Source organism: Melanotaenia boesemani, chromosome 11, assembly GCF_017639745.1.
Source record: "Melanotaenia boesemani isolate fMelBoe1 chromosome 11, fMelBoe1.pri, whole genome shotgun sequence".
In the NCBI taxonomy this organism is placed as follows: domain Eukaryota; kingdom Metazoa; phylum Chordata; class Actinopteri; order Atheriniformes; family Melanotaeniidae; genus Melanotaenia; species Melanotaenia boesemani.
This window is the reverse complement of record NC_055692.1, coordinates 27,012,350-27,039,368: the sequence shown is the minus strand read 5'-3', so window position 1 is coordinate 27,039,368 and position 27,019 is coordinate 27,012,350. Positions and strand designations below refer to the sequence as shown.

The window sequence follows — 27,019 nt, the reverse complement described above, 5'->3', positions numbered from 1 at the left end:
ATGAAAAAAAAGAGTCCTATAAGGCAAAAAAAAAAAAAAAAGAGTGGAGGCTGTAATTCAAGTCAAATACATTTGTTTATTAAGAATTTTTTACTTTAGGACACTGGCCAATACAACACAGTGCAATATATTTGTTACTTTCAAATAAAAAAAAGGAAAAAAAGATGGACATAAAAAAAACTCAAATTTTTTGACAAAGAAAAAAAAAGTCTACATACAAAGAAACCAGGGACAATAACTGAAGCCTCCATCAACATATTCACTTGCTTTGCATGCACAGGCCAACCACACAGACGCCACGGCCAACAAGAGGTGGCAGAGGTCAGTGGCATCGTGCAGCAACTGACAAAGTGCTTGGAAGAAGCGCAGAGTAAAGTGGGTGGATGGCAAATGTGAAGAAGGAAGTTGAGCTTTCAACAGGTGCAAATATTCACATTTGTTTGGAGTGATAAAGACGGTGGGGTGGACTTATTTTCCTGCCAGCATGGAGTAGTGTGAGCCAATTCCTGTCACTCAGAGCATGTGAATTTGAGCAAAAAGCCTGATGTGACAGGAAAGATTGTGCATGCACATTTAACGGGGAAAACAAAGAAAAATTGCACATTCATTGGAAAGACATTGTCAAAACATGACTGAGGAGCATGTGGGGGTTACAAGGTGACAGTATGGCTTAAAGTATTATTGGATGCTTGCACCTACAATCATTCCGTCTATCAAAAGGAGGGAAGACAGGCTGATTAGTTGCAGTGTGTTTGTGCTGATTTGGAGTGTGTATGATTGATAGATGTAGAGTCACTTGTCCAAAAGCCCCCTGTCCCTCATCCACAAAAACAAGCAGATATTCAGACAAAAAATATATTTATATATATTTACAGTATGCAGCAGCTGTGACACTGTTAGGCTGTAGAGTATCACAGAAAAAGGCTGAGCAGCCTCTACTGTAGTGATGCTTTTTACTGTTTGCTTTCTTCAAAACTAGTTCTCTTTTAAATCATAAATACAAATCTAACACTTCCTGAATACACTTATGAACATGACACACACTTCCACAATCAAGTTAGTAATGATTTGTTCTCTAGATACAAAAATTCATTAGTGTATGAAATGTTATCCAATGGCAATGCTTGTGTGATCTCTTTTTAAACAAACTTCACAGATACAGCACACACACAGCTGTTGGAAACACAGCCAACTTGAGTTATTAGTCGAGCAAGGAAACTACATACAGACATCTTGTAAAGGTCTGGCTGGACTGTCCTCCAGCATGACAAAAAGCAAGTCCAGGATATAGAGGCGTTGTGGTCCCACAAATGAAAACATTTCCAGAAATGTGACCTGACAGGAAATAATAGCCAACAATTGCTTTTTTCCTCTCCATTTTCCTTGTTTTCTCCTGGTCCCTTTTAAAGTGTTCATGTGAAGTTCCTCCAGCTGCAGCAGAGCTTCCTCAAGTTCGAGCATGAAAAGGATGAAGCAGAGCAGCCTGTTGTTTAGCTCCTTTTTCTTTTTCCATTAGGCAGACTCGCCATAAAAAGGCACCATGCACATTTATCGACCCAGAAGGGAAGAAGGGCGAAAAACAAACAAACAAAAAAAACAAACAAACAAAAAAAAAAACATCCCACCCATCACAAAAAAAATAAAAAAAAATAAAAGTATAAAAAAATAAAAATAAAAAAATCAGCAGCTGTAGATCCACCCTCTCCTACTCTGGGTCAAACATTAAGGCTTCAGTTCATACAGATTAATCTATTAAGGCAACCTTTAGGAGAGAATGAGAAAAACAAGTGTCAAAAGATGGAAATAATGATGAGCTCTTGGTTGCTGGAATTTAAAACAGACACAGAAAAAAACTCAAAATTGATCTCACCTTATTTATTTAGTTATCATTTTCATATTGACTCAAACGCTTCTTGGATTTCAGCTCTTTCAACCACTGGGGTGAGCCCTCCTCGCTTTAAAAGATAAAAGATAATAAACAGCATTTTTTTAAGTGACAAGTAGAGCTAAAACAGTACATCCGTTTGTTGTGTGAACAGAAAACAGCTAATTTTGCTCACCTGTTGTCTTTCCCACCAGGTGGGGGCAGCACCCGCGCTGCTCGAGGGAGGAATGGGGACTTAGGTGAGCGAGACAGTTGGGAAGGAGAGGGAATAGGTGCAGTCAGGTCAGTTTGATTGTCAGGGTCACCCCTCTTCTTCAACTGGGCCTGGCAGAAAGAAAAATACATGTACTATTTACTTCAGGTGAGCCGCAGCAGGAAAGCGCTCTAAAACCTGCAGGACACCGGCCTTCGAGGACCAGGATTACGGCTCCCTGCCATATGCAGGGGTAGCTAGAGTAGTCAAAAATTCTGCTCATGTAAAAGTTGTGTTACTTTAAAATAATGTTACTCAAGTAGAAGTAAAAAGTAATAATAATAATTAAAAAATGTATTTGGTGAAAGACTGTTAACATATTTTTCACTTTAACCTGTTTAATTAATATAATAGGGCCCAAAAATACACAGCATTAAAACACAGGTTTACACAGTATTTAATCTGAACTGAAAAAATGTCTATTAAAAACAATAAATACCCACGAACACCACCTTTACCCCAGTTTAGTGACATGAGGAGTACATGGGAAAAAATGAAGCAACTGTCCATCTCAGTTTTACGTTCAAATAAATATTTTTGTATTATGAAATGACAACTATCATGTCTTCAAGTTTACATGGTCTATCAACGTCAAACAAAAACAGTTTCAGATCTGATCTTTCACGTGAAGCCAACCTACTTCTGTATCCCCCGTTTTTTTTAGGATGATATGAAAATTATCTAATCATGTCGATGACAAACCCCTGAGAGATATCGTCTTTGTCCTCTCACACATGAACAGTATGAGTAAGAACCAACTAATTTGAAAAATATCTGGTTACAAAAAAAATCCTGTTAAAGTTTGCCAGCATGCCAGTGCACCTTCATCAACCTCATCCTTGGATCTGTGATCAGCTCAGCATGATTGGATCACGTGACATCTTCACAGCGCTCCAACAACAAAACTAGTTCATGTGGAGCTGCTGTTGCTTAACACGAAAGTTAAACTCTGAGACTCTGAAACATATATGAGGCCAGAAATCTTCATCCTACTTAGTTTTAGCATTACAGATGGCTGCCTCTGATATTTCCCATGTGTCTCATTCCCTGTCCGCTAGGGGGGAACAGTTTGTTTGTCCAGCTATGGTTTGTGTGTGTGTGGTCATGTGACTGCATGGCTATGATTGATTGGTTAAACAGAGTTGTGTGATGATTGTTATGTCTGGTGAAACTGGCAAAAATAAAGATAATTTAATTGAATAAATGAGGAAAAAAAGGAAAAATTATAGAAAGTGCAGCATTACTCTCAGGAGTACTTTTTTTCCAACAAATAAATGTAACCACCCACCTCTGACCATATGTCATAATAACACTTTTATGTTTTAAAGTGACAGATGTAAAGCCTGTCTGGTGCTATGCATGAGTCACTGTTCTATGAGTTGTTAATAAACATACTAAATGAGGCAGATGCAAAGTTACTGGCTCACCTTTAAAGCTGAGGGGTCTACACCTGGGAACAGGGCAACCCTCTGTGACTGTGAGGCAACAGCAGGGCCAGCATCAGCTCCTCGGGCACGCTCCTCAGACTCAGAGTCGTCATCTTTCTCAGGTTTTGCCTCTGTCGGAGGGAGCGCATGAATTAACAGATACTTTCTGACCCAAAAGTTAAGTGTTAAGTCCAGGAACCTTTCCAGGGGTACGGGTTGTTCTTGGGCATTGTAACAAATAACCTCCATTGTTAATCGCTGCCTCAACCCCATAAATTTTATTTTTTAATCCAACCGTTACAGTTTCATAAACATTTTGGTCTGGTTTTGTTGATGAAAGATGAGAATAAACACAAACGCTTATGTAGCTCTTTGACAAGTATTTACCTGTTGAGTCTCGGAAAAGCCAGTCATCTGCGTTTCCTTCTTCCACCTCAGCTTTCTGACGGGCTGCCTTGGAGGGTCGCATCCGTGGAGCACGTTTCTTCAATAGCTGGGCTCTAGAGCGAAGGGCACTGGTGTCTAACAAAGTGGTTGGCGCCTGGATATCAAGGCACAAGGCACATAAGAAGTTAACGGAAAGTATGATTCAAGGCAGTTAAAACACATTTCAGATATTACAGACTGCTAAGACTCATGTAGCGATCCTTGCCGTTAAAAGCACTGATCTGCTTTTTAAGCTTAACACTTACATCTGGGAAATGAAGCGACTGGCTCTCTGAAGATGATGAAGGAAGGAGGCCATCCGGAGAGTCATTTTCTAACTGTGAGGTGTGATCACTCAGAGTGTGTGGTGAAGTGGGCTTCCTTGGTGAGGGGGTGAGATTGCTTTCTGAACTGGGAGTTGCCGGTGTCAGGCTGCCACAGAGTTTAAAAAAGAAAAAAATGGAGTTTTGAGCTTTACAAAGGCTTCTCTGGTTGAAGTGAACACAGAATCACACAGAATCTGAAAACAGTGAGACGCCAAGATTTAAATTACACTGAAACTGAAAACTGACCATGAGCCTCTGAGTTCACCATGAATGGATGGACAATAGTCATTTAGAAAATATACGGTAAATATGCATCTGACTGGGGTTTACTTGATTTTATTTATAAACTAAAATAATGAGCTGACATTTCAATAATGTTGGCTTAAAGTTGTAATATTACATCATGACCAGAGGAGGTCAGTAGTGCACTGCAATGTGAAGCAGCGTAGCTACTGTCACAGAGGAACAATCTGTTTCTGCTATATTGGGGATGTTGCTTTAACAGGACTGTCAGCCTGTTGTGGTATCACCATTATCAAGCTGAGGCTGCACAGACAATATTGGTTTGCCCTGATTCGTGGATATAATTTTCTGTTTCTTGTAATTCTTGGATAATCAAACTGGATGATTCCATCCATCCATTTTCTATGCCCACTTATTCAAACGCAGGGTTGCAGAGGTATCCCAGCTGCTATGAGGTGAGAGGCAGGGTCCACCCTAAATGGGCCACCAGTCCATCATAAAGGCTAACAACCACTCACACTCATAGGGAGAGTTACCACTTTGAGAGAACCCATACATGCACTGGAAGAACATGCAAAGTCCTTACAGAAAGGCCCCAAACAATATTTGAACCAGAATTCATACTGCTTTTAGACTAATACAAGACTAAACTGTAATGAATTGTACAGTGACATTACCTTGTCTTCAGTATCTAAAAGAATTAAAATCAATCAAATCAGACAAAGGAAACTGCTTGCTGCTGCTTCTTGTTATTACTCACTGATTAAAAAAAAAAAAAGAAAGTTTTTTACCCAGTACTAGGGTTACTGACTACAGACACAATAAGTGTGTGATTTTAAATGCAGTAATACCGATCTGGGATCTGGGTGACACTCGCATGTACAGATGAGAATCACTTTCCTTCACCAGTTTGTGACGTTTGTTGTTCTCTGACTAACTGTAGACATTCAGTCACGACATTCTGGACTGTTTACTGGTTTCATACGTTTGAGAGTAAATCTGCCATCAGATCCAGTAAAGTCTTTTTGTATATTTTATTGTATTTGTAATACATAAATATACTTCCTCATACATTTGACTGCTTTCATATTTTTACTGCTCCATTTGCTTAAACAGTATGTACTAAATTTATTGATCCTGTATATTCAGACATATGGCTTTTCCTTTTATAATGCCAGAATATATATTTATTTATAAAAATGAATCCACACAGATAAACAGATATTATATTTGATTTCGCAATCAAAAATCAGAACAATAAATGTTTAATTACAAATAAATTTTCCGACAGTTTGTAGACTCACATGTTTTAATCCACTCATTTGAAAAATGGCTGCATGAACATTTATTGATCGGTAGTTTTTAGATTGATGACAGGTGTAGGAACTTGCACCAAACACAAGGCTAACACCAACGTCTGAGACTGAAACCAGTGGCAGCGCATCTAAACCTGAGCTTCATTCATTCTTCAGCAGCCTGTCACGATCTAAGTTATTAATAATTAGTGTTTAGGCATCATAACAAGTCTTTACATCTCTTGTGAGTTTATAGCAGTAAGGAAATTCCTTTTCAGCATGTTTTAGACATGTTAACAACACAGTTTACTAGAGAGAAACCTTAAAGTGTAGGTGCAAACATTAGCCAGGGCGGGTGTGTGCATTCTCTAATAACATTTCCTCCATCTGTAGCCATGTCTAAAAGACATAATGAACACTGTACACACACCAATGGAGCAGCCTTCCTATGCTGATTCCACCTTAAAATTTCTATCCATATAAGAGGTTGATTACTGTCACTGAACTCATTATAAACTGGTTTAACAGTGTTGTTGTAATAATAGGGACTGTGTAGTTTCTGTTTACCTGTCATCAGTGCGCAGGCCTGTCTCCCAGGTACCATACTGGCTGTCAGTCTCGTGAACTGCTGTTTCTGAATCTTTCTCATCCTCGTCACCACTTTGCTTCTGCTGCACCTGAAGGCAAGATGGAGTAAGAAAAGAAAGATAAATGATTAATGATGAACGCCAAACTGGATGTCAGCCATGTTCAAATTGAACTTAGTAAACAACTTTTTTTTTTTTTTTTTTAATTATATAGTTTTCTTTATATTTGTGGCCTAACAATGCTCTTGGTCACTGCTACTTAAGTGCCACCAGTATTGGTGATAGAGAGGCACTTCAGCGAGTTTGAGCAGCCAGCAGTTGTAAGACTGGTAATGAAAGGTGAAGGGATGAGTGAACTGAGACTGGACCAGAGTAGGGACAAAGACAGAGATGGGAGGCTGAGTGATTGTGTGTTTGCTGCCTACTGAACCATGCCTCTTTTAATGAGGCTGGTACAGAGAACATACTGTCTCAAAACCAAACAGACCTCAAAAAGGCACGCCTACACGTGAACTGATAACCCTGGCCTATATATATAAAAAAAAAAAAAACAAACAATAGAAAACCCTTCTGTCCTCAAATGGTGCCTGAGGGGTGGACAGGGAAATTTGATACACCTGGCTCTGTAACTGCCCAGGTTCCTTAACTATGAGAGTGGTTCACTTGTGATGTTAATATGGGTATTGACTGTGGATCAGAGTGCTCATTCTTAGAGCTTCGTGAATGCATTTCCTATTTTCTTTGTATATGCATGAGCAGAGGTACAACAGCATTGCAAAACACATGCATGAGACAATGAGAACGTGAGCTAGAGTGTAACTGTGAGAAATGTTAATTGAGGAGTGCATAAAACAATTGAAGAGAGCGAGAAAAGATAAAAGCAGTTCAGGATGTCATTCATCAGGGGAGCCTTTCCTGACAGGAAAAGAGAAAACAGAAAACAGTAAGAATGGCTTTCAACAATGCTCCCTAAATCTGTTCATCTCAAGGATGTACAGCTCTCTAACTTTTCAAGTTGACATCACAGGGTCAAGTCCAGAAATACATACATCTCAGACTCAAATACACAGTAAAAATGTTTCATGTCTACTATTTCTTTTATTTTGTTATTATGTTATCTGCCCTTCTTCTGCATGTTGTATGGTGCTATCACTGTTGGCAAAAGCTTTAAACTAGGCCTTGTAAAATCCTGGCGATAAAAATTTCAATCCTGTGTGTTTGTGTGTGTTATTCAACCTAAACACACCCAGAACACACCCTTACACAATCAGCTTAGTGGAGGAACACCGACTTTGCTGGAACATGTTGTGGAGAGGGGCCATTATAATGCTGCTACACATGTTAGACTCATCTAAAAGTTTATACCACTTGTAAGCCAGTAAAATACGGATGTCAGAAATCTTAGTATTGGTCTTTTTTCGCATTGTTTTTGGTGCAGACCCCATTAATCAACAAGCAATACCAGTTTAAACAAGTGTATTTGCCAATCAACAACAAACAAGCTTTAAACAACTGTTCACAATAAACCATAAAACATGATAAATGTGATAAATGAGGGAAGCATAATGAATCAACAGGTTCAGTATTTATGACTTATTGCCATTAGGAGGAAGGCTTTCCCTTAATAACATTAGTAATATTCAACTTCCCCTGAACAGGAAGGGTGTGTCAAGGGAAACAAAATAACAAAGAGCGGATAAATGGAAGGATGAAGGAGAGAAAGAGCTGATCAATCCATACGTCTGACTGACAATCTGCAAAGGAAAGGGCAGGAAAAGGGCCTTGGAAACTTCGTGATAATGTACCGATTGATGGTTGCTGCACACAACCAATAACAGCAGTTAAGTGGAAAGTGAGTAAACACATAGCTATTTCTTGACAAGGGAAAAGCTCTTCTATAAAGCACCTAACAGATGGTGTTACATCAGAGCCTAGAACAGCTACTGTAGATATTATACATGTGTTTACATGAACACAACAGTGCAGGCACAAACTCAACCAGGATTATCATGCTGTTGAGGAATGTGTGTGCATTTCTGGGATACAATCAGCACACCATCAGAATAGATACGAGTGTTGTCTTTAAATTAGAATTTGTAAACCATAAATATCTCTGTTTAGTGTTTATATACCTTTAAAAATATAATATTGAGAAGTGGATTGTTTGACAATCCCATATTCTGTAAGTCAGGTAACGGGTGTAAAAACACATTCAGTCACACATTGTACTTGCAGTCTGTCATCACATATTTTCCACTCATCTGCTTAAATCTGCATTCTGAATCTGGCTAAGGTGGGGTGGGAAAATATGCTCTATGAGTACTGCATTCAATATTTAAAACAACTGCTCCTGCAAGCACAGATCTTATGCCAACAAATGGGCATTCTAGATGCATGACAGAAAGCTTACATTGAGATGAATTCTGTAAGGCAAACCGAACACCATTATATAATTAAAGAATAACACAAGTGGTGCATACAGGCAAGGGCTCAGTGCTGTACAAAGCATTTAATAAGAACAGAGGTCAAGAATGTCAAAACCTGACTTGGCTTAAGATTTTTTTTCCCCAGTGCTTAACTGGACCTAAAGGATTACTTTCAGCCTAGGGCTTGTTTATCAGGTTTTTGTCAATATGAAGGTTGTTTGTGATCAAATGCCAGCAGGTGACCTTACAGATCATTTGAGGATACACAAATAGGAACACAGAAAAGTTCAAATATTGGAACATATATAGCATTTACCTTAAGTAATCATGTATTTAATTTATTTTTAGTGATGCTCACATACTTCAAACTTATGATATCCAAAATTATTTAAATTTATTAGCTTTAAATCCAACATAATAATAAGCTGTAGCTATCTGTATGAGGCTTTGAATATTTTATTTTTTATATCAGGCAGCAAATATGAATCCCCTGGGACAAATTCACCTTTTCCAATACATTTATCATCTTTAGTACCTGTTGCTACAAGACCTAAAGTGATAAACTCTGTGCTTACCACATGTATTAACATGTATAAACAACCTAAAGAGAGACCAGGTGGGTGATTTGATTTCAGAACCGACTGACAAAACTGTAGTTTAAATTTATCATTTATAAAATTTATCTTCATATCCTAGTATAGGTACTCAAACAATGGATGAAATTCAGTGGTTTTATATAAAAAAATGTTTGCAAAAAGAATAGAAACATATAGATAAAGGGTTACCGTGAAAATAAGAGATTCAAAAGGCTCCAAAATATTGAGAATTACTTTAACTGGGTTAGAAGTGTTATCTTTACACCCAAGCTGGTGGAATTTCTGGCATTTGCTTTAATTTGACATTCTTAGGAAAACCAACACATTTAAAGCCAACAAAACATTTACTTTCATTTGTGATATACACTACTTTTACCCATTTACTGGCAGCTCAGATTCAAGCATTACTAAGACCTTACTGTCAATCATCCTCTCATAGTAACAGCTGCTGATGTCTAAAATTGACAAAGACACAGTGGCACAACTGACATCAACACTGAGTCATGGACCCATTTCTTATCTTTAGGAACTGACTCATGAAGTGTTGTGCACCAGTTGAACAAACAGGCGTTAGCTTAAAGACAGCAGTTTCACTACAATGCATACATGCCTCTCGTGGATTTCTAAATCTGTTCAGACCCGGCTAAAGGTCAGGGTGGAGGCAAGCGACAAGAAACCGAGCAAATCAAATATAGGCCTGTCGCGATAAGCAATAAGTCAATTAATTGAACGATAAGAAAATAAGAGCACGATAAGTTTGCCGGCCGCGATAATTTTTTTTCGTCCCCCCTTTACCATAGACTGTGTATGACAATAGGTTTCACTATGGAGTATTTCGACTAAACGCTCTGGTTTCTTGCGGAGTGATCTCTCTAGTGTCACACTTGACTGCAGCATGTTGCAGCACGAGCCGGTAAGCCGCATTTGTTTTGCACGGCTGCCAACACGCAATGGCCGTGAGACTTGCGTATTTAAGTGGCTTCTCACGCTCTCGCGCTAAACCTCCGATTCTCATGCTGAAATATGTAAATAATAGATGCAAGCATCTCCTCTTTTATTGTTTCGCTGCTTCCCACATGTAAGCAGAACACACACATTCTAGCTTACGACGTCAGTACAAAGCCCCCACTTCCTGGTCTACCGTAATAACCCCTGTAATCCGCAGGCACATTACGCAAATAGAATCAGCCTATATACTACCGTATATGACAAAATACACATTAAGAGCAATGCCGGCTAATCGAGAGGTTTGGGAGGATTCCCAGTGGGCCGCATAACTTTTGGGCCGGTGTCCCGGCGTATGTGAATGTGGTATCCCAGCTAACTGCTGGGTTGTAGTTACTTATAAGGCCAACAGAGGGCAGAATGACTTTGTTTCACAAGCAGTAGATTTTGAAGAGCAGAAGAAGAACACGGGTTTTTGTTCGATGTAAAGTGCTTAAGTTTGGTTCGTCATTAAAACCGGCATGCTTGTCTACTTGTCTGGAGTTTATTTGAAGATGCAACAGTGAAAAAGGCGCTTTTATTTATTTAGTTTATTGACCTTTGAAAATGTGTACTTGCATTATTACGGCATATGTCACTATATTAGTTGAGAATGGTCTCAAAATGACACATTAGTGCTCTGCGCAATATTATCGTTTATCGCGATAATTTCTGAGAAAATTTATCGTACAGCTAAATTTGTTATCGTGACAGGCCTAATCAAATATGGCCTTCAAAGGGCTTTTATAGCCATGCTAATGCTACGATATCCATAGCAGTTACATTTTTTTCTAACTTTTCTCACCCATAACTTTAAATCCAATGACTCAAAGAGCCTGGTGAACAATCATTTTGCTAATCAAAGAGAAACAAGATTTAGGTATGAAGTAGAATGAAGCATACAAAAAAGTTTGTTGAAAGGCAGCATGGTTATGGATATTGCAGCAGATGTCCAAGTTTTTGACATGTTTGGCTGGAGACCAAATAGCTGACGAAGGAGCAGCTGTCACCACAGTGACATCGTCAGTGCTGCAAAATGATTAGAATTCCATATGTACTTTATTTAACTCCAGTAGATGTTTAAGTAATACTTCTGAGTGTGCAACAACTGTTTAATAAATCATGCTCAATACTTGCACCCATTTATTGTTTGTAGCTGGAACCAGCATTTACATGCTGTGTATTTGTACCTATAATGTGTGTGTGTCTTACAGCGATGGGGGTGTTGGGCGCCGTGCGTCTGCGTAAGGAAAGACGTTGCTGGCTGCGCAGTGAGAACCTGCGGATGGACTCCCTGCTGCGAGAAGCCAAAGAACGCAGGGAGTTGGTTCGCTTGAAGTTGCCAATCTCATCCTCTCCCCTGGATCCCCTCTCCACCGAGCTGGATAAAAAACTTAGAGCTCCGTGAAGGGAGCGCCGGACATTTCCTACCCACCCTGACACCTGAGAGTGAGCCACTGACAGCTTGTCTCCAAGATACTCCATCACAGTCCACTACTGTCGAGACCCCCTGAATCTGAACAGAGCCTATGAGCTGAGCTGTGACTCCTTTCACAGCAGCAGGGAATCATTAGAGTCTGGATTTGCTGGAGAGATGGCAGTCCAGGGATGGTGTCCTAGGTGTTCAATGACGCATGTTGCAGGGTCAATACTGCAGCAGTGAGGAAGGTGACAGAGAGAACAGAGCTCAGCCAGTTTAAAGGGGTGATGCAGCACAGATAACAGAAGTCAGCTGGGGACCGTTGCAGAACCAAGACACTTTCTAAAAGGCCTTTCTGCAGTGCAGTCCCACGGGAGCCGTCAGGACTCTTGTTTCAACTCATCTCGGTCAAGGCTCCACGCTGTCTGCTTCAAGTGAATTTGTGAAGCTTTCTAATGTCTATTTTGATGCTCCCAAGATATGCTTGCTATGATATGCCTGGCACAACACCCAAATGGGCATGAAAAGGTTATGCAAGGACAGTACTTTGTCTTTCTTATGAAGGACACTACTTTGTGAGAGAGCCTGAAGCACTGCTTCACTGCTCCCCAACAGGTTTCTCAGACTTTTCTCAGATTTTTATCTACCTTAAAGCATCAAAAGTACAACTCAAACTAATACAATATAAAACTCACTATTAATAATCATAGAATCATATCATCAACATATATCTTTAGCAAACTTTTAACTTATTTGTATCTTATATGGTCTTTTTATTTTTAGTAAAGTTCAGACACCTCTGCCAGTCCTCCAGGTGTGAGCTTCCTGTCCTCACTGAAACCTAAATTAAAGAAAAAAACTAAACAGCCCCCTCTGAGTTGATGTTGATCCTTTTTACCACAAAAAAAGGATCTCATTTAAAGTTGAAAGATCCGTCCATCCAACAGGGCTACATCTCCATAATGCCCACGTTAGCTTTGGCAAAAAGCTGCGCAGAGAAATTGTGCAGGACAGCTGGTGGCACAAGGAAAGCTGCAGTAGTCATTCGTATTCCACAAGGAAAACCAGAGGGCAGTGCCAAACGGAGGAAACGAGAGAGAGTGCTGTGGGAGTAAAGTCAGATCCAGAAAGAGGGAAAGGAAATTTTTCTCCCCTCGCCTTTTTTTCTGCAGGTACAGGCAGGTAGGAGAAAATGCGTCAGCAGTGCTGCTCTTTGTACTCAGCATTACAGGACTCCCCGTCAAGGAGAAACTGGGTGGAGAGGGAGTGTGGAATGAAGTGAGAGAGAGAATGGGAGGTCCCTTATTCCGGATGGGAGGGGTGGAGAGGATGGAGAGGGGTGATATATGTTCTGCAGTGCTCTGTCGCGTCAGTGTGATTCAGTAGCAGTCAAAGAAATTGAAGTGACAGCTAGTTTAACAAAGCAGTTGACGCAAATATAGGACAGAAAAGAAAGTAAAAGTGTTATCCATGTGGCCACAGCATCTCCATCAAAATAGAAAAAGAAACCTGGGGACAAAGTGTGGACAACAAAATGTGATGCAATCATATAAGAAAAAGTGCATGATCCTGTTTACAAGAAAACTACAGCTACAAGTCATGCAAGACATAGAAGAGAGAAAAGAAAGGGTGAAAAAGACAATTAACTACATGCTCAACCAGTTTGTCAGCCAAAGGCAAGAATCACCAGGGGCAAGTGAATGTTTGTTTAGCTCTCATTAAAAGGGAAACTTATGCAAACAGAGCAGACCATCAGGTTTCAGTGAACTTGTGCTCTACAAAAGCTGACATCTGACTCAACTCAGCTTCATTTATAAATCACTTTTTAAGCACTTTAAGTGCAACATAAAGTACCTTACAGCAATACTTAATAAATCCAAGCATAGAATTAAACAAAATATTAAAGATTAAAAGATTAACAACACTTCTAAAAGCAACTGGGTGCATCCAGATGCATCATCACATCACATCAGACATAACCTTTGTGCAAATAATGGCAGAGGAGCCCAGTCACTGTCCACATATGCCCCCTACAGGAATCCTGATTTCTCTGAAGTGCAATGCTACAAGAAAATGTGCTGTGAGGCTCTCAGTTTTCAAGAGCTCACAAACTAACCGCTCTCATGTTCGCCTTGCCTGTAAAATGGCTGCCTCCTCCAGGGGAGTTTCACTATTAAAAGGAAAGATGATGGTCCTACAAATCTAAAGTGTTACACCTCTCGATTATGCTAATTAGTTTGTGGTGGTAAATTGTTTGCTTATTACAACTTAATAACATTTATCACTAATTTTATAATTAGTTTATTCCGTTCTGTAACAATTAAATCAATATTCTGCATTTTCTTAATTATCAAGTTGACCAGATGCTAAAAATAAATACTGAAATGATCAGTTAATGAACTAATCAGGGAATGTAATGAAACTGAATGAATAATCAGATCATAATAAATTATTTATGGAAGATATTTCTTCTGGCAGCAAGAAATTATTACAGCATTTAGAATATTATAACCTACAAATATGTATACTCATTTTTCCTCCTCACAATACTCAGCATCATCTACTTGGACGTGACTCATAGCTGCTCATCACTTCTCCTCCTCTGACCTCATCAGTGTCGGCTACAAACTCAACCAACATCGACACTGAGGAGGTGAAATAAGATGAAGGTGATGTACAAGAGGAGCAATCCGCTGTGCCTAATAACTACCTTCTGTGGATTCAGCACTATGAAAGAAGCAGTACAAGTCTTACAGTGAAACAGTGTAATGAGAGAATTTGGCTGCCACTTACCCAGAGGCGGTGTGGACTCAGACAGCATGACCACAAGTACAGCACAACGTTCAGCTTGGTGTCCATCTCTCCTCTGCTGCACTCTGCAGCCTCAACCCTCACAGTGATGTCAGCACATGACCTGTATCTCAGCAGCTCTATAAAGCTCCTGCCAGTTAATAAAAATCAGGAAAACTAATAATTTCTGATATTTACTGACAGATTTAGACTTTAAGGATTATTTAGGATTTCTGAAACCCCCAAACTAAATGCATATATCACACTTTTAGCTGGTTATTTTTTATGCACTTGCAATTTTCTTTGTTCATGATGCACCACATTAGAGATCAAAATAACAAAAGATAATCAGCACCTAATTTGATTGTTTAGACTATTTTATCATGCAGAAATTCTGTAAGGTACCTAAAATCAAGTTTTTAGTCCTGTATCTCAAAATATAGCTTATAACAGTAAATATAATATCTAATTTTAATAATTTTGCAAGAACATTTGAAACTTAAAACTGTAGTTACTTCTTTTGTTTTTTACAATTACTTTAGCTCTAGTAGGTTATATATATATATATATATATATATATATATATATATATATAAGGAAAGCCAGTAGAAAAAAATCGGATGATGCGTTGTAAAGAGCCACAGGTTGGGAATCTGGACCTGCTGCGATCAGGACTTTCAGTATATTCAGCCTCCTTTCAGGACTTTTTCAACCTATTCAACTCAAGGCAATAAAAACCATTAAGCTGTGACTACATGTTGTCCACCAGCAGTCTGGCTTTCCATTTAACTGACATCAGCTACAACAAGGTGTGTTGATGATGAATGTCAATAGTAAAAATGATCACAATAATATTTTCCCTTCAGTTTAAGAACACAGTTATTTTTAGGGACAATGAAAATGATTCAAGAAAGTGTAGTCACACATTTTCCATCACATGCAGTGTAATGTAATTACAATACTGAACTTCCACTCAGACTATTTGCTTTTGCATTTTTTAACTGGCAGCATTAGGGGTAAAGTCTAGTGCATTATCAAACACAATTTTTCTAAGCATGTAAAACACTTTATTCTGTTTCCTTATTTAACTATTGTTATAAGCTCTAATAGCCACATCTTTCAAAGAAGTGCACTCGTCTCAACAGATTTTTACAAACAGAAGTACTGTAAAAGAAACAAAGAACCATAAACAACAGCAAGGTAGACAAAGAAACAACCACTAGGTGGTGGTGATGTCCTTGTACTTCTCTGTATAACAGCACTGTGGTATTATACAAGTCAAACTACAGGCCTTCCAACTGAGAGTACAATTAGTAGAAACAATAAAGAGGTAACTAAACCCAACACTGTATAAACACTGATCAACAGTAAATAAATGAATGGAATAAAAAAAAAAAAGGGTGCAAATAAAATTTGTACAATTACAAATGTGCAGACATAGATTTCAGGGTTTTAGCTACATGTAAATGAGATTGTGCACTGCCACGACAAAATAAAAGCCGCCATGCCTTCAGAATTATGAGGTTTTTTTGCAGACGTTACAAATGTAAATTATACTGTATGAACAGATCAATATGAACATAAAGTCTATATTTGCGTACATTTTATGGACCATAATAACATTGTGAAATTGGACTCAGGAAATGTGACACTGCTTGGCAAATAACATAATTTTGAAAAACGAAGTAATCTCAACTTTCTACTGCAGCTCAAAGAATATGGCGGCAGAGAGGTGATAGAGTGAAGTAATTGTCACATATTCCATGAGAAGTGAGAACCTCTCAAGGCCACAAGACCAAGGAAAAAGTTTGTTTTGGTCTGGTCATTTCATATTCAAGAAGCTTTGCCTGCAACAAGGCAGCGATTACTATGGAGAGGTCTGTGTCTTTATGTGCAATGAACAACTGATCTATTTCATAATTAATGTGAAACTTCTTCCGTGGAAGGGCGAGGTTGTGCAGGCGGCAGCATCTGTGTCTTTAAATGTAAAATGCAATGTACACATCTTCATACTTTCTCAGCACCTCGGTCAGCTGGTCATTAAACAAGTCTCATAAAAAGACTAGTGGGGGAGAGAAAAATGGAGAGGCAGAGGAGGAGAGTGTGGAAGGAGAGAGCAGCAGCAAAGTTGTGGCCTACTGTGTGTGTGTGTGTGTGGGGGGGGGGGGGGGGGGGGGTAATGCAAAGCCCTCCTCAAGTGTTTAAAAAAAATCTTTGAGGAAACCCTGGATTTACTCATTTTAAAACCTAATAAAAATTTTAAGAACAACCGAGTGAGCTTCAGGTTAAATTAAAAGCAGGTGTCTCCAGTAGAGGAACACAGTGACACTAATATTTAGAGCCTGTTTGGCTGTAGGTTACATGACTGCGTTTGACTTCGCAGGTTTCACTACACCATGCTGACAGGTTTCTGATAAATGAGCAGTGATAACATGTACTTAGTAACAATTTGTCTAATCTAGTCCTGAATTACAAGCCTGAGAATGACTTTGACCGCCTTCTGTCTAGAGCATAATGTGTGACGAGTGGAGGCGGTGCCTATAACATTAGTCATCAGCTAATTTTTCACCTAAACTCAGAAGCACCCAACTTCATTCCACTCATGTATGTCTTCAATGCATGGGACACAAGATACAGTAATTAAAACATGCGGATCCTCGTGCTTGTGTGCACGCAGAGGTGAGATGTGTGTGAAACAGTTCCTATAAACCTGCTCTGACAGGCATGTAACTGAGGTAACAACTTGAGCAGCAGTTTTAAAAATTCAGTGGCATGATTTAGCTGGTTCATAGACTAAACTGAGCCTAGCTTACCCAGCTGTGGCGGCCCTGCTCTCTGTGGGCACTGCGACTCCTCATCCTAGAGAGATTTCCCTCCACAGCACTACTTGAAGGGGCCGATCGCCTTGAGACACTTCGAGACCGCATCCTGTTTAACTCCTAACAACATAAGGGAAGAAAATTAAGATCAATTCTGCATCATATAACACACATTTTCCCTGAAAGATGTCCCATGTCCTCCTGGATACTTAAAAGACTGACTTTTTGAAGCTTAAATGCATAAATTTGACTTTTGAAAAATGTTCTATCCAGAACCCTGCAGCCTACTACTGCCCAAAAATTCTGTGATAGGTAACGCTGATTACACCTTTCATTAACATGGATCTCCACCAGACTAGACTGTAACTGTTTACACCAAATCATGTCTCTGATAGTGTTTCATGGATCTGTCTCACTCACCTGGGATCCCTGGGATCTCCTTTGACTCTGGATTTCTATCCTGCTCTCTTTTGGAGGTTGGGGTTCTCTGGGGATCCAGATCTGCTCTCCAGGAGTGCTGCTAGAGAGTCCATGAGGGGAGGTCCCAGTTCTGCCCTCTGCCACAGGAATAGAAGCCAAGAAGGAGGGCTCATCCAGGAAAGCAGGCCAGTGCCTCTGTGGATTTGGGGGCCACTCTTGCTGCTTGACGGACAGCTGGTCTGAGCTGAGTTTGTTGGCAGGTTTTCTGGGTTCAGCCATAGGTTTGTCTACTGACATCTCAACAGGCCGGAGCTCCCATGGATCCTGAGGAGATGTTGTCCAAACTGGGCTTGAGAAACCTCCTGAACTTTGTGGTGGTACCTTCCAGTTAAGTTCTCTTTCAGGTGTAGCTTGTAACCGGATCCCACAGTCAGTATCTAGTCCCGGAAAACTAGATGCAGGAAAGAAATCTATACTAGGGGAGAGTTGAGCTTGAGATGTAAAGGAGTCAATGTCTAGAATGGCAGGTTTGTAAGGCTCCTTCCAGCGAGTTGCAGGGTCACTGCGTTGTGAAATGCTCTTAGGTGACAAGTCATTTCTGAGCACTGAGTCTAAATCCAAAACTTTGGGCTTCAGAGCCAATGACTCCAACCTCAGCCTCTCCTGTTCCTCTTTTCTCTGCTTCTCTTTGAGTCGCTGTCTTTCTGCTTCTTGTTGTTTGGCAACAAGCCTCATTTTCTCTGCTTCTTCCCTTTTCTCCACTTCCTCTCTTTCCATCTTCTCCTTCAGTCTACGTTTCTCAAGCTCTCTCTCTGCCTGTCTTTGCCTCTCAAACTCCAACAGCTGTCTTTTCTCCATCTCTTTCAACCTCTCCAACTCTTCCTTCCTCTGCTTTTCCTTCTCAAGTTCCTGTTGTCTTGCCCTCTGGTTTTCCAGCTCCTGTCTCTGAATGTCTAGTTGCCTCTGTTTCTCCTTTTCTAACTCTCGTTGCCTCTGTTTCTCCAGCTCCATCTGCTTCTCCTTCTCAATCTGACGCTCCAGCTCTCTTTGTTTTGCCCTCTCTTTTTCAAGCTCTTTTATTCTCAACATTTCCTGTTCCAGTGCCATCTGCCTTAATTTCTCTGCCTCTTCTCTCTCTGTCTTCTCTCTAAGTCTTTGCCTCTCCAGCTCAATGAGTTGTTGCTTCTCCCTTTCTTTCTGTTTTTGTTTTTGATATTCTAATAGCCTTTGTCTCTCCAGTTCTTTAATTCTCTCCATCTCCTCCATTTTTTGTTTCTCCTTTTGGATTTCTAGTTGTAGTCTTTCCTTGTCAAGCTGCCTCTGCCTCTCTTCATCCCTTTGTCTTTGCCTCTCCTTTTCTCTCTCCCTTTCTAGTTTTTCTTTTTCTCTCACTCTCTCCAGTTCTTGTTTATCTTTCTCAAATTGCAGCTGTTGCTCTCGTTCAATTTCTCTCCTTTTTTTCTCAATTTCCAATTCTTGAAGTTTCTGTCTTTCCAGCATATACCGCTTTTCTCTTTGTTTCTTTTCAAATTCTTGCAGTTTTTCAAGCTCAATCTGTTTATGGCTTTCGAGCGCACGTTGTTTTTCTTCAAATTCTTGTTTCTCCTTTTCAAATAATTTCTGTCTTTTTCTTTCAGCTTCTCTTTGCATCTCCCTTTCCTTCATTTGTGTAAATTCCAAATGTGCTTGTTTCTCTATCTCCATCAGTGTTTCCCTTTCAAGCTCTTTTATTTTAGTCCTTTGTCTTTCTGTCTCCTTGTTTTGCTCCTTCTTCTTTTCAGTTTCTATCGTTTCCTCTTTGGTCTGTTCAGTCATCTGTGACCTGATCTCCATGGATGACATGTGGCTCTTTATCACAAACTTTTCAAACTGCTCCTGAGATAAAGAGTTTTTTCCAAAAGCTTCATCCAATGATGGATTCCTCTTCACTGTGAGAATTTTCCCTTGTGAGCTACCCAGAGCAGACCTTACAGAAAAATTGTCAGAGGGCACAGTCATGTTCCCAAAATTTGGTGCAACATCTCCAGGAGAAACGGGCTCCTGCAATTGCCCAGTCAAAGCAAAATAAGTGGCTCTTGGTTTCGGCTGCTCTTCTGCCTGCAGCATTTTCAAACGTTTAGGGGATTTGGCCGCTTCATCCTGTTCTGCAATTCTCTGAATGCTTCTATCTTTATCTATAGTCACTTGTACTTCACTTTGTGGTTCCTTGAACATCCCTTTCTCTAAACCTGCATCCTGGTCAAGACCTGTAGTGGCCCATTTTTGTATAGCCCCTATTCTCAAATATCGTAGCTGCGGTTCTGGCGTCAACGTAACTAGTTGTGCTGGCACTTCATCAGTCTTCTCTGCCATGGATCTGGTGCCCTCTGAGCGCCTGGAGCGAAGTGTCATGGCTTTATCCTCCCACTGAGCTAATGGGACACTCTCGCTCACTGTCTTGGTCCCTTCCACTGCATGCACTGTATCGAAGGCGTGTAACACTCGGAGAGGACTTGACGGAGATAGAGTTTCCGTGTAAATTGCAGTGATTGGTGATCCCTCATCTTCTACAGCACCCGTATCAAATAACAGGCTGCTAAGTGGATACTTGGTTGTGTTTGTGGATCTGCCTTCATCCAACATAAACACACTGTGCCTCTCCACAACATTTTCAAACAAAGATGCTCGTACTGTTTGTGCTTCACCACCAGAGCCACTTTCCTTAACAGAGGCCTCAGACGTGTTAGGTGTGGAGGGCTTTTTTAGCAGGTCAAAGGAATCTTTGAAATCCAGAAATATCTTCTGGTCATTGGGACTGACAACTGACTCTTCAACCTGTGAAAAATTAGCACATATACAACTGATTATTTAATAATTCTCACCATTTTAACGTCCTGCATTTATTTTAAATGGAACAATCAGAAATAAATAAGATAATGAAAGAACAGCTTTGACCTTAAAAGAAAATATGACTTTTTAACAAAAGAAAGAGACAACACAGCATATGAGTTCAAGTGAGCAACTGCCAGCACACAACAGGTACCCCCTTGTTCTGTGCTGACCTCATAGCGGGTGTGGTGCTGAAGCGGTAATCAAAGCCTGAAATGACCTACTCCCAGAGATCTCTTCTCTGCTAGTTTCATAACTGCCAGCCACTGGGGATGATTAATACCGGCTGTCTAAGGTTTCTCATCTTTGAATGGTTACAACAGTTTGTTTGATTTCTTTTGCTTCGTTGTCCCACGGAATGCCCCATTTCCTATATGGGAAGTTTCTCCTGGATGCAAAAAACTTTGGTTCATACCAGTTATATACATTCTTTTAAATGTAATACTTATCTCTGTGTACAATTAAATGGTCAGCCTCATTCAGTCAGCTTCCACCCATTTCATAACTGCATAACTAAAATGTATTTCTCACAGCAGGTTGTAAATCTAAACTTGCTCTTTCCTGTCTGTTTTTTCTACTTTACTGCAAGAAACAGACTGAAATGCAACTCTGTTTAAACGATATTCAGTTGAAGCTTGAAAGACTGAATCCAAAAGAAACCTGCTCCTGCAAGGCTTAGTCCCTCTCTTACCCCTGTCTGAGGATCTTTGCTGATGTCATGGCGGTCTGCTGCCTCAGTTAGCGAAACAAGGTCTGGTGACCTCTCAGATGAAAACCTGATAAACATACATCACACGAGACAAAAAGCCATGCATGACAATGGAACTCATGGACAAACACATGGAACAAAAACAAACTAAGGAGGCCTTAAAAGCAGCTCTTACCTTTTGGTTAGGTCAAGAGGCAAGGGGCGGGGCTTTAGTACTGGTTTTATGACTGGACTCTGAGTTGGTGTTACATCCTCAGTGAGCTGCTTGATAAGCTGTTTAACCCCAACTTGTGGTTCTGTCTCAGGGACTGGCTGAACTGGAGAATGAAGATCTAACACTGGGCCAGTGAGACCTGCGCCAGGAGAAGATGAATCGAGAAGAAGACTGATTCGGGACTTGATACTAGTTCCATGCTTCTCCTCCTCAGTTTCTTTTAAAGCTGTTTCTTCTGTCTTTTTGTCGCTTTGGTCAGTGATGGCTAAATCAGCTGCACCTTCAGTTCTTTGTGGTGTGGAACTCGTAGGGGGTTTTTCTTGCTCTTTCCTCTGTGGCAGCACCTTCTCCTCTGGAGTGTTCTCCTTAGTGTTTTCCTTAGGACTTTTATGGTGTAGTGACAAACCAATTGATTCAAACTTGGATGTGAGATCAGCTGAAAGAGGTCGTCTCCCAGCCCAGCGAGGGGCAGGAACTGGCGCTTCTGCCTTAGTTGGACTGATGGGGAAAATGGCTGATACAGGTCTGGGCCTGGAGCTTCTGGGCTGGGGTCGCAGTGGCACGGATACTTCAGGCTGAGTTTTGTCTTTTACTTCTTCTTCCTGCCCTACCTGAACAAGAAAACCCATGGACTTAGCTCTTGTTATGGAGGCTCCACCTTTATTCTGTACCTTCTGGCCCCTCTCGTCATCCTTTGTAGTGGTTCCAGACCACTCTGCTGCTGAAAGTCCTTTAAAGCTTTTGGAATAGGCCAAGCTTGATGCAGCAGGTTTCTGCCTCTCAGCAAACACGGGAAGAGTGGGTTTACTGAGGTCCCCAGGAAGAGGAGGGGCTGGTTTAAATGGCTGGACTATTGGTTTGGCTGTCTGTCCAGTGCTTAGTTTATTAGATGTTTTAAAGGAGGTAGAGGCAGGACGGTTAGGGTTGGTTGAAACAGGCCTTGCAGTTGGTTTTGGAGCGCTTGGAGGATCTGGTTTGTATCCAGCAAGGCGAGTAGACTCTGGTCGGGGTTTGGTTTGGGGCTTAGGGGCAAGTATGGGTTTGATGGTTGGATTTTTCTCAACAGTAAAAGGTTTGGGAGTGAGTCGTGGCTTAGGGCTTGGGGCAGGTTTGTTAGGCTCTGGTGAAATTATATGGGCCTGATTGATAGATGGGATCTCGATGAGGCTCTTATTGCTGGCGTCAGTGAGGGGATTCAGGTGAAGTCGTGCTCCTGCCACCGCCCTCCCTACCTCCCCAGTTTGAACCTCCACCTGAGCAGCCATCTTTTAAAACAACAGACAGAAATACAAAAATAATTTCTCAGAAGAAGAAAACAAATGTTCCTTTTATCACAAACCCATAGCTCATACAAATGCAATCTCACAATCAATTTCAAAGCCTTTACTATATCGGTTGTGGACTTTGTCTTGGGAGTGCCCTATTTTACAGTCCAAATATCTACATTAACAAAAAAAAAATAATAATTATCTGATTTATTTGTCACACATTTCAAATGACAACATGAAAAACACAGGTGTGAATAATATATCTAACAAATTTACTTAACTACATCAGTAGTAAGATCTGATATTTTGCAAGATAAACTTCTGTAAAACAGCTTCCTGAGACTTTAGAATAAAAATTGGGCAATACCAGTGATTTCCAGCCCATTTCAATTATGATAATTTCAAAGATCTTTTGTGGGAAAAAAAAACTAATATAATTCTCTTCTATAGCCTATTATCTTATATAGCTTGTTATCTTATATAGCCTATTATGTGAATCACTTACCAAAAGAGCTCTTGACTGACTACTTTTCTATTGTCTAGAGTAAAGATTTCCTCAGTCTGCCAAATTATAGCTATAAAACCACAGATGGACTTGATGACTTTGGTTCAGGTCCATTAAACATCAAGAACACCAAGAGTTGCTGGGGAAAATACATGGTAGGTATTAATCACTGATATATTCATTAGGCCCATGACCTTTCTAAAATACCATATGAAAATGTCTGATATGAAAAAAGACTACAGTCGAAGCACCAGATGTGTTGGTGGCAAGCTTGGTGAAAAATGTTTTAATGGCTATTTAAAAGTATTTGATTAGTTTTTACACAGATTTGTTCAGCTAAATACTTAAACTGACTGACTATAATCAACTTGAATTACTGGTATAGTAGTGATCACCACAGCATTCCTCTAAGGTGGATCTTGCAATAAGAAAGGGCTGGACAATGCTGCAACGTCATTCATTTTCTTTCTTGTTATAGGACATCATATAAATCTTTACCAGAAGTGAATACAGGATTCCATTGCAAACTCATACCAGACCACCATTAAAGATACAGCTCCACCCATAATGATAGTCGTGTTTACTTTAAACAATCTCTTTAGTCCAAAGGAGATGAAGGGATATATATGAGATAACAGAAATCAGCTTATGACTATAATAATTTCTCTCAGTTGTTTCTACAGCAATCATAAAAAAAACTCTTAAGCACTCCTGCGTCAGCCCTTTAAGAGGTTCTTTCACATCTGATAATGCTTTCCACATGTTGCTGTGCTGAGTTACTTTGTTGCACAGACCAGCAAGTTTTCTTCAAATAATGACATGGATTAAACTGTTGCCAAAATAGAATAAGTCCCAGCATTTCCTACCTGACCAGATGTCAACCGTCAGCTGTGGAGGTTGAGCTTTTGTTGTAACCAAGCCAGGATGTCATATCACACAGGAGGAACGAGTTGAAGAAGCCTAAGAAAAACACACATGTGTCAACAAAGCACACAAGGTTTTCACTTGTCAAGATTGCAATGCTTAAGGCTAGGCAGACAAATCAAAGCAGAGCCACAAAAGGGTTATCCAAAGGCTGCTTCACTGTGACGTTTTCACGTCTTTCTACGGGAGCAAATAGACGATAATGTGAACAGTGACACAGACTTTGGTAAACAGTCACACCCAATGGCATAGTGTGTCCAGATGTATATAACACAAGGCAGAAAACTGATTAACTCTGCTCTGTGTTATCCTTTTCCAATGTGTATATATGCATTATGTCCTGGACCAGTACTCACGCACAATGATTCACTGAATACTTACAATAATGTCTCTTTGATAATTCAATCTGTGAGCATCAAAAGTAGGAATGCTGTAAAAGCTGCAGTTTGCTTTCAAAAGACAGCATGATACTGCTACGAAAACACAGCATGAGGTTTGTTGAAGAAGATTGAAAAACTATAAAAATGAACTTTTTATGTTGACAGGAAACGCCTTTGCCAAGATGGAATGCAAAACATTCACTGTGATGGTGGGTTGAGCAGCACAGCAGGGATTAGGAAAGTGTCTGTCTTACAGACTGACAAACAGGAGTATCTTACACAAACAACAACAAACAAATAAGTAAAGAAGAAGGGTGAGTTTCTTTGTGCCAGCGCTTATGCTTATACTCAATATACCTGGCATGTACTGTACATTTATAAAGAATTCACAGACACATTTCCTGGACTTCTTTAGTTCATACAGGAAAAAAGGACATAGGGTAAAGCAGCACAGAGTTTGTTGTGTTTTGACATCACTAGATATCAAGTCAATAACCTGATCAAGTCAGTTGTACAAAGTAAATGTTCTTAGATAAAGAGCAGACAACTTCATATAAACCGATCTACTAACAGCTGATCTACTGGAGAAGCAGTACATAAAAGTGTAAAACAAAACTACAGATTATATCTCTGAACAATGCACTTTAAAATTTAACATATAAAAGCAACTGGTAGCTACCATCCAACAGCAGATTGAATTAAATCTTCAATCTCGTTTCAGTAAAATCTGATATAGTAGTAAATGTGCCAGTTAACTACAAAGGTAGACTTTGCATGTACATGTACAGATACTGCATAGATGCCTCCACTAACAAACAAAAGAACCTAAATAAAGAGCGTGTAAATGATTATGATATGTGTATATAGATAATCTGTAGCAACCAACTCCAAACAACGCTAAGCAAGTATTTTTTTCCAATCAATTTAGTAAACTACACTGACAACACTGAATACAGCTACACAGTAGATTTTCGAAGAAAGCTGTCTAAATTCTCAACTGGTATCTCTTCTCTTCTGTCTTGTCTGCTCCTCTCAACTACCCCCTATCGTGGACACTATCCGGTCCAGTTCAGCAAAAGACTCAATTAGCCCACTCTGTACAGGAGTGCATATCACCAGCAAAAACTTTAGTGTACTTAACGAGCACGAAGCATGATGGATACAAAGAAAACAACCTGTTTGGGCAATCTAATAACTTTGGAGACTTCAAACAACAGGAAATAAACGCATCAACAGCTTGCTCGTTAGCAACTGTAAGCTAACAACTCAAGAAGCTGAACTCACAAAATGGAAACACTGACTGAACCTGTCTCTCGTTGACTGGCCGAAGTGGCGACAACTTACCAATTGGTAAAGTCGGGGTTTCCTTTCCTTTCGTCAAAACAATTTCAAAGAAGGTATATCCAGCCACCTTAGCACAATAATAACGAGTCGTGACAGTGTGTTAAGACAGAGGCTAGCAGAGTGGCTAACTTAGCTGGTTTAGTTAGCTAGCCAAATGACTGGCTATCCCGTCTCAGGTTGCAGTGTTGACAGGCTAGACTAGTGCAAGCCGTTTGACTGGTTAGGCACTACAGAAAAGTCAAGTGAACATCAACATATTACATTTCCGGTTTTTCTTTCCAAATGAGATATAACATAAATATATTTGAATAATGTTGCATTAAAAAAATACACATATAGCAATGAGACAGTTTTCAATCTGCAACGTTTTATTAATGACATTTCAACTCAAACCTCCAGTTTGATAAAACTATGTAACATAATGTCTATAATTCTTTCACTTCCGGTTTTAGTTGCGCTGAATATAAACAGTTTCACGGATATTGAGTTGGATGCCAACTTGAAAATGAGATTTGATTGTGCAAGCATCATCTCACACAGCTATATGAAATTACGTGGTAGTTTTGTATGTATGAACAATCACTTGTAAAAGGGCTAATTATATATTTTTCCCTGTTACTTCAATGCAAAAAACGAGAATCACCAGTTATGTAGGATACTTTTTGTGGCATAATACATACATAAATTTCCTGCTTGGCATTCACATGACATAATTGCTGGTGTTGGAGCTAAATGTAGGGTATCTTCAATTAACATATCAAAGCAATTATTGCTTTACTAAAGCATTAGAACTACTACAACTATTTCCCATCAAGGCTTAATTCCCATGGCAGGATACTGGGGCTATGACTACCCTCATGTGGTGAGGACAGAATACTGCAATATCAACATGTGATTTGATAATAGTGTT

At 39.9% G+C, this 27,019-nt stretch overlaps 1 protein-coding gene across 2 annotated transcripts; it reads right to left on the bottom strand.

The window, feature by feature from the left end:
- Positions 1–56: 56 nt before the first annotated feature.
- Positions 57–26,310, bottom strand: si:ch73-138n13.1 (protein piccolo). 2 transcript variants are annotated; one of them, XM_041999053.1, is made up of 13 exons: positions 26,110–26,310; positions 24,328–24,421; positions 21,650–22,953; positions 21,457–21,541; positions 17,898–20,711; positions 17,472–17,597; positions 6,423–6,532; positions 4,258–4,423; positions 3,953–4,106; positions 3,566–3,696; positions 2,061–2,209; positions 1,871–1,955; positions 57–1,762 (listed from the first exon to the last, which is right to left on the bottom strand). In XM_041999053.1, exons 3-12 carry the CDS (start codon positions 22,951–22,953, stop codon positions 1,880–1,882), a joined length of 5,115 nt encoding a protein of 1,704 aa, XP_041854987.1. In that variant the 5' UTR covers positions 24,328–24,421; positions 26,110–26,310; the 3' UTR covers positions 57–1,762; positions 1,871–1,879. The 2 variants fall into 2 exon arrangements, with proteins under 2 accessions (XP_041854987.1, XP_041854988.1); XM_041999054.1 differs by having other exon boundaries at positions 6,423–6,526.
- Positions 26,311–27,019: the final 709 nt, after the last annotated feature.

Excerpts from the sequence above, each read along its gene's own strand:
- si:ch73-138n13.1 (XM_041999053.1), bottom strand. The coding sequence starts at position 22,953 with ATGGCTGCTCAGGTGGAGGTTCAAACTGGGGAGGTAGGGAGGGCGGTG. Across the intron at positions 21,542-21,649 it reads CCTCTTGACCTAACCAAAAG|GTTTTCATCTGAGAGGTCAC; the intron begins GTAAGAGCTGCT and ends TATGTTTATCAG. Across the intron at positions 17,598-17,897 it reads GGAGATCCCAGGGATCCCAG|GAGTTAAACAGGATGCGGTC; the intron begins GTGAGTGAGACA and ends TTATGTTGTTAG.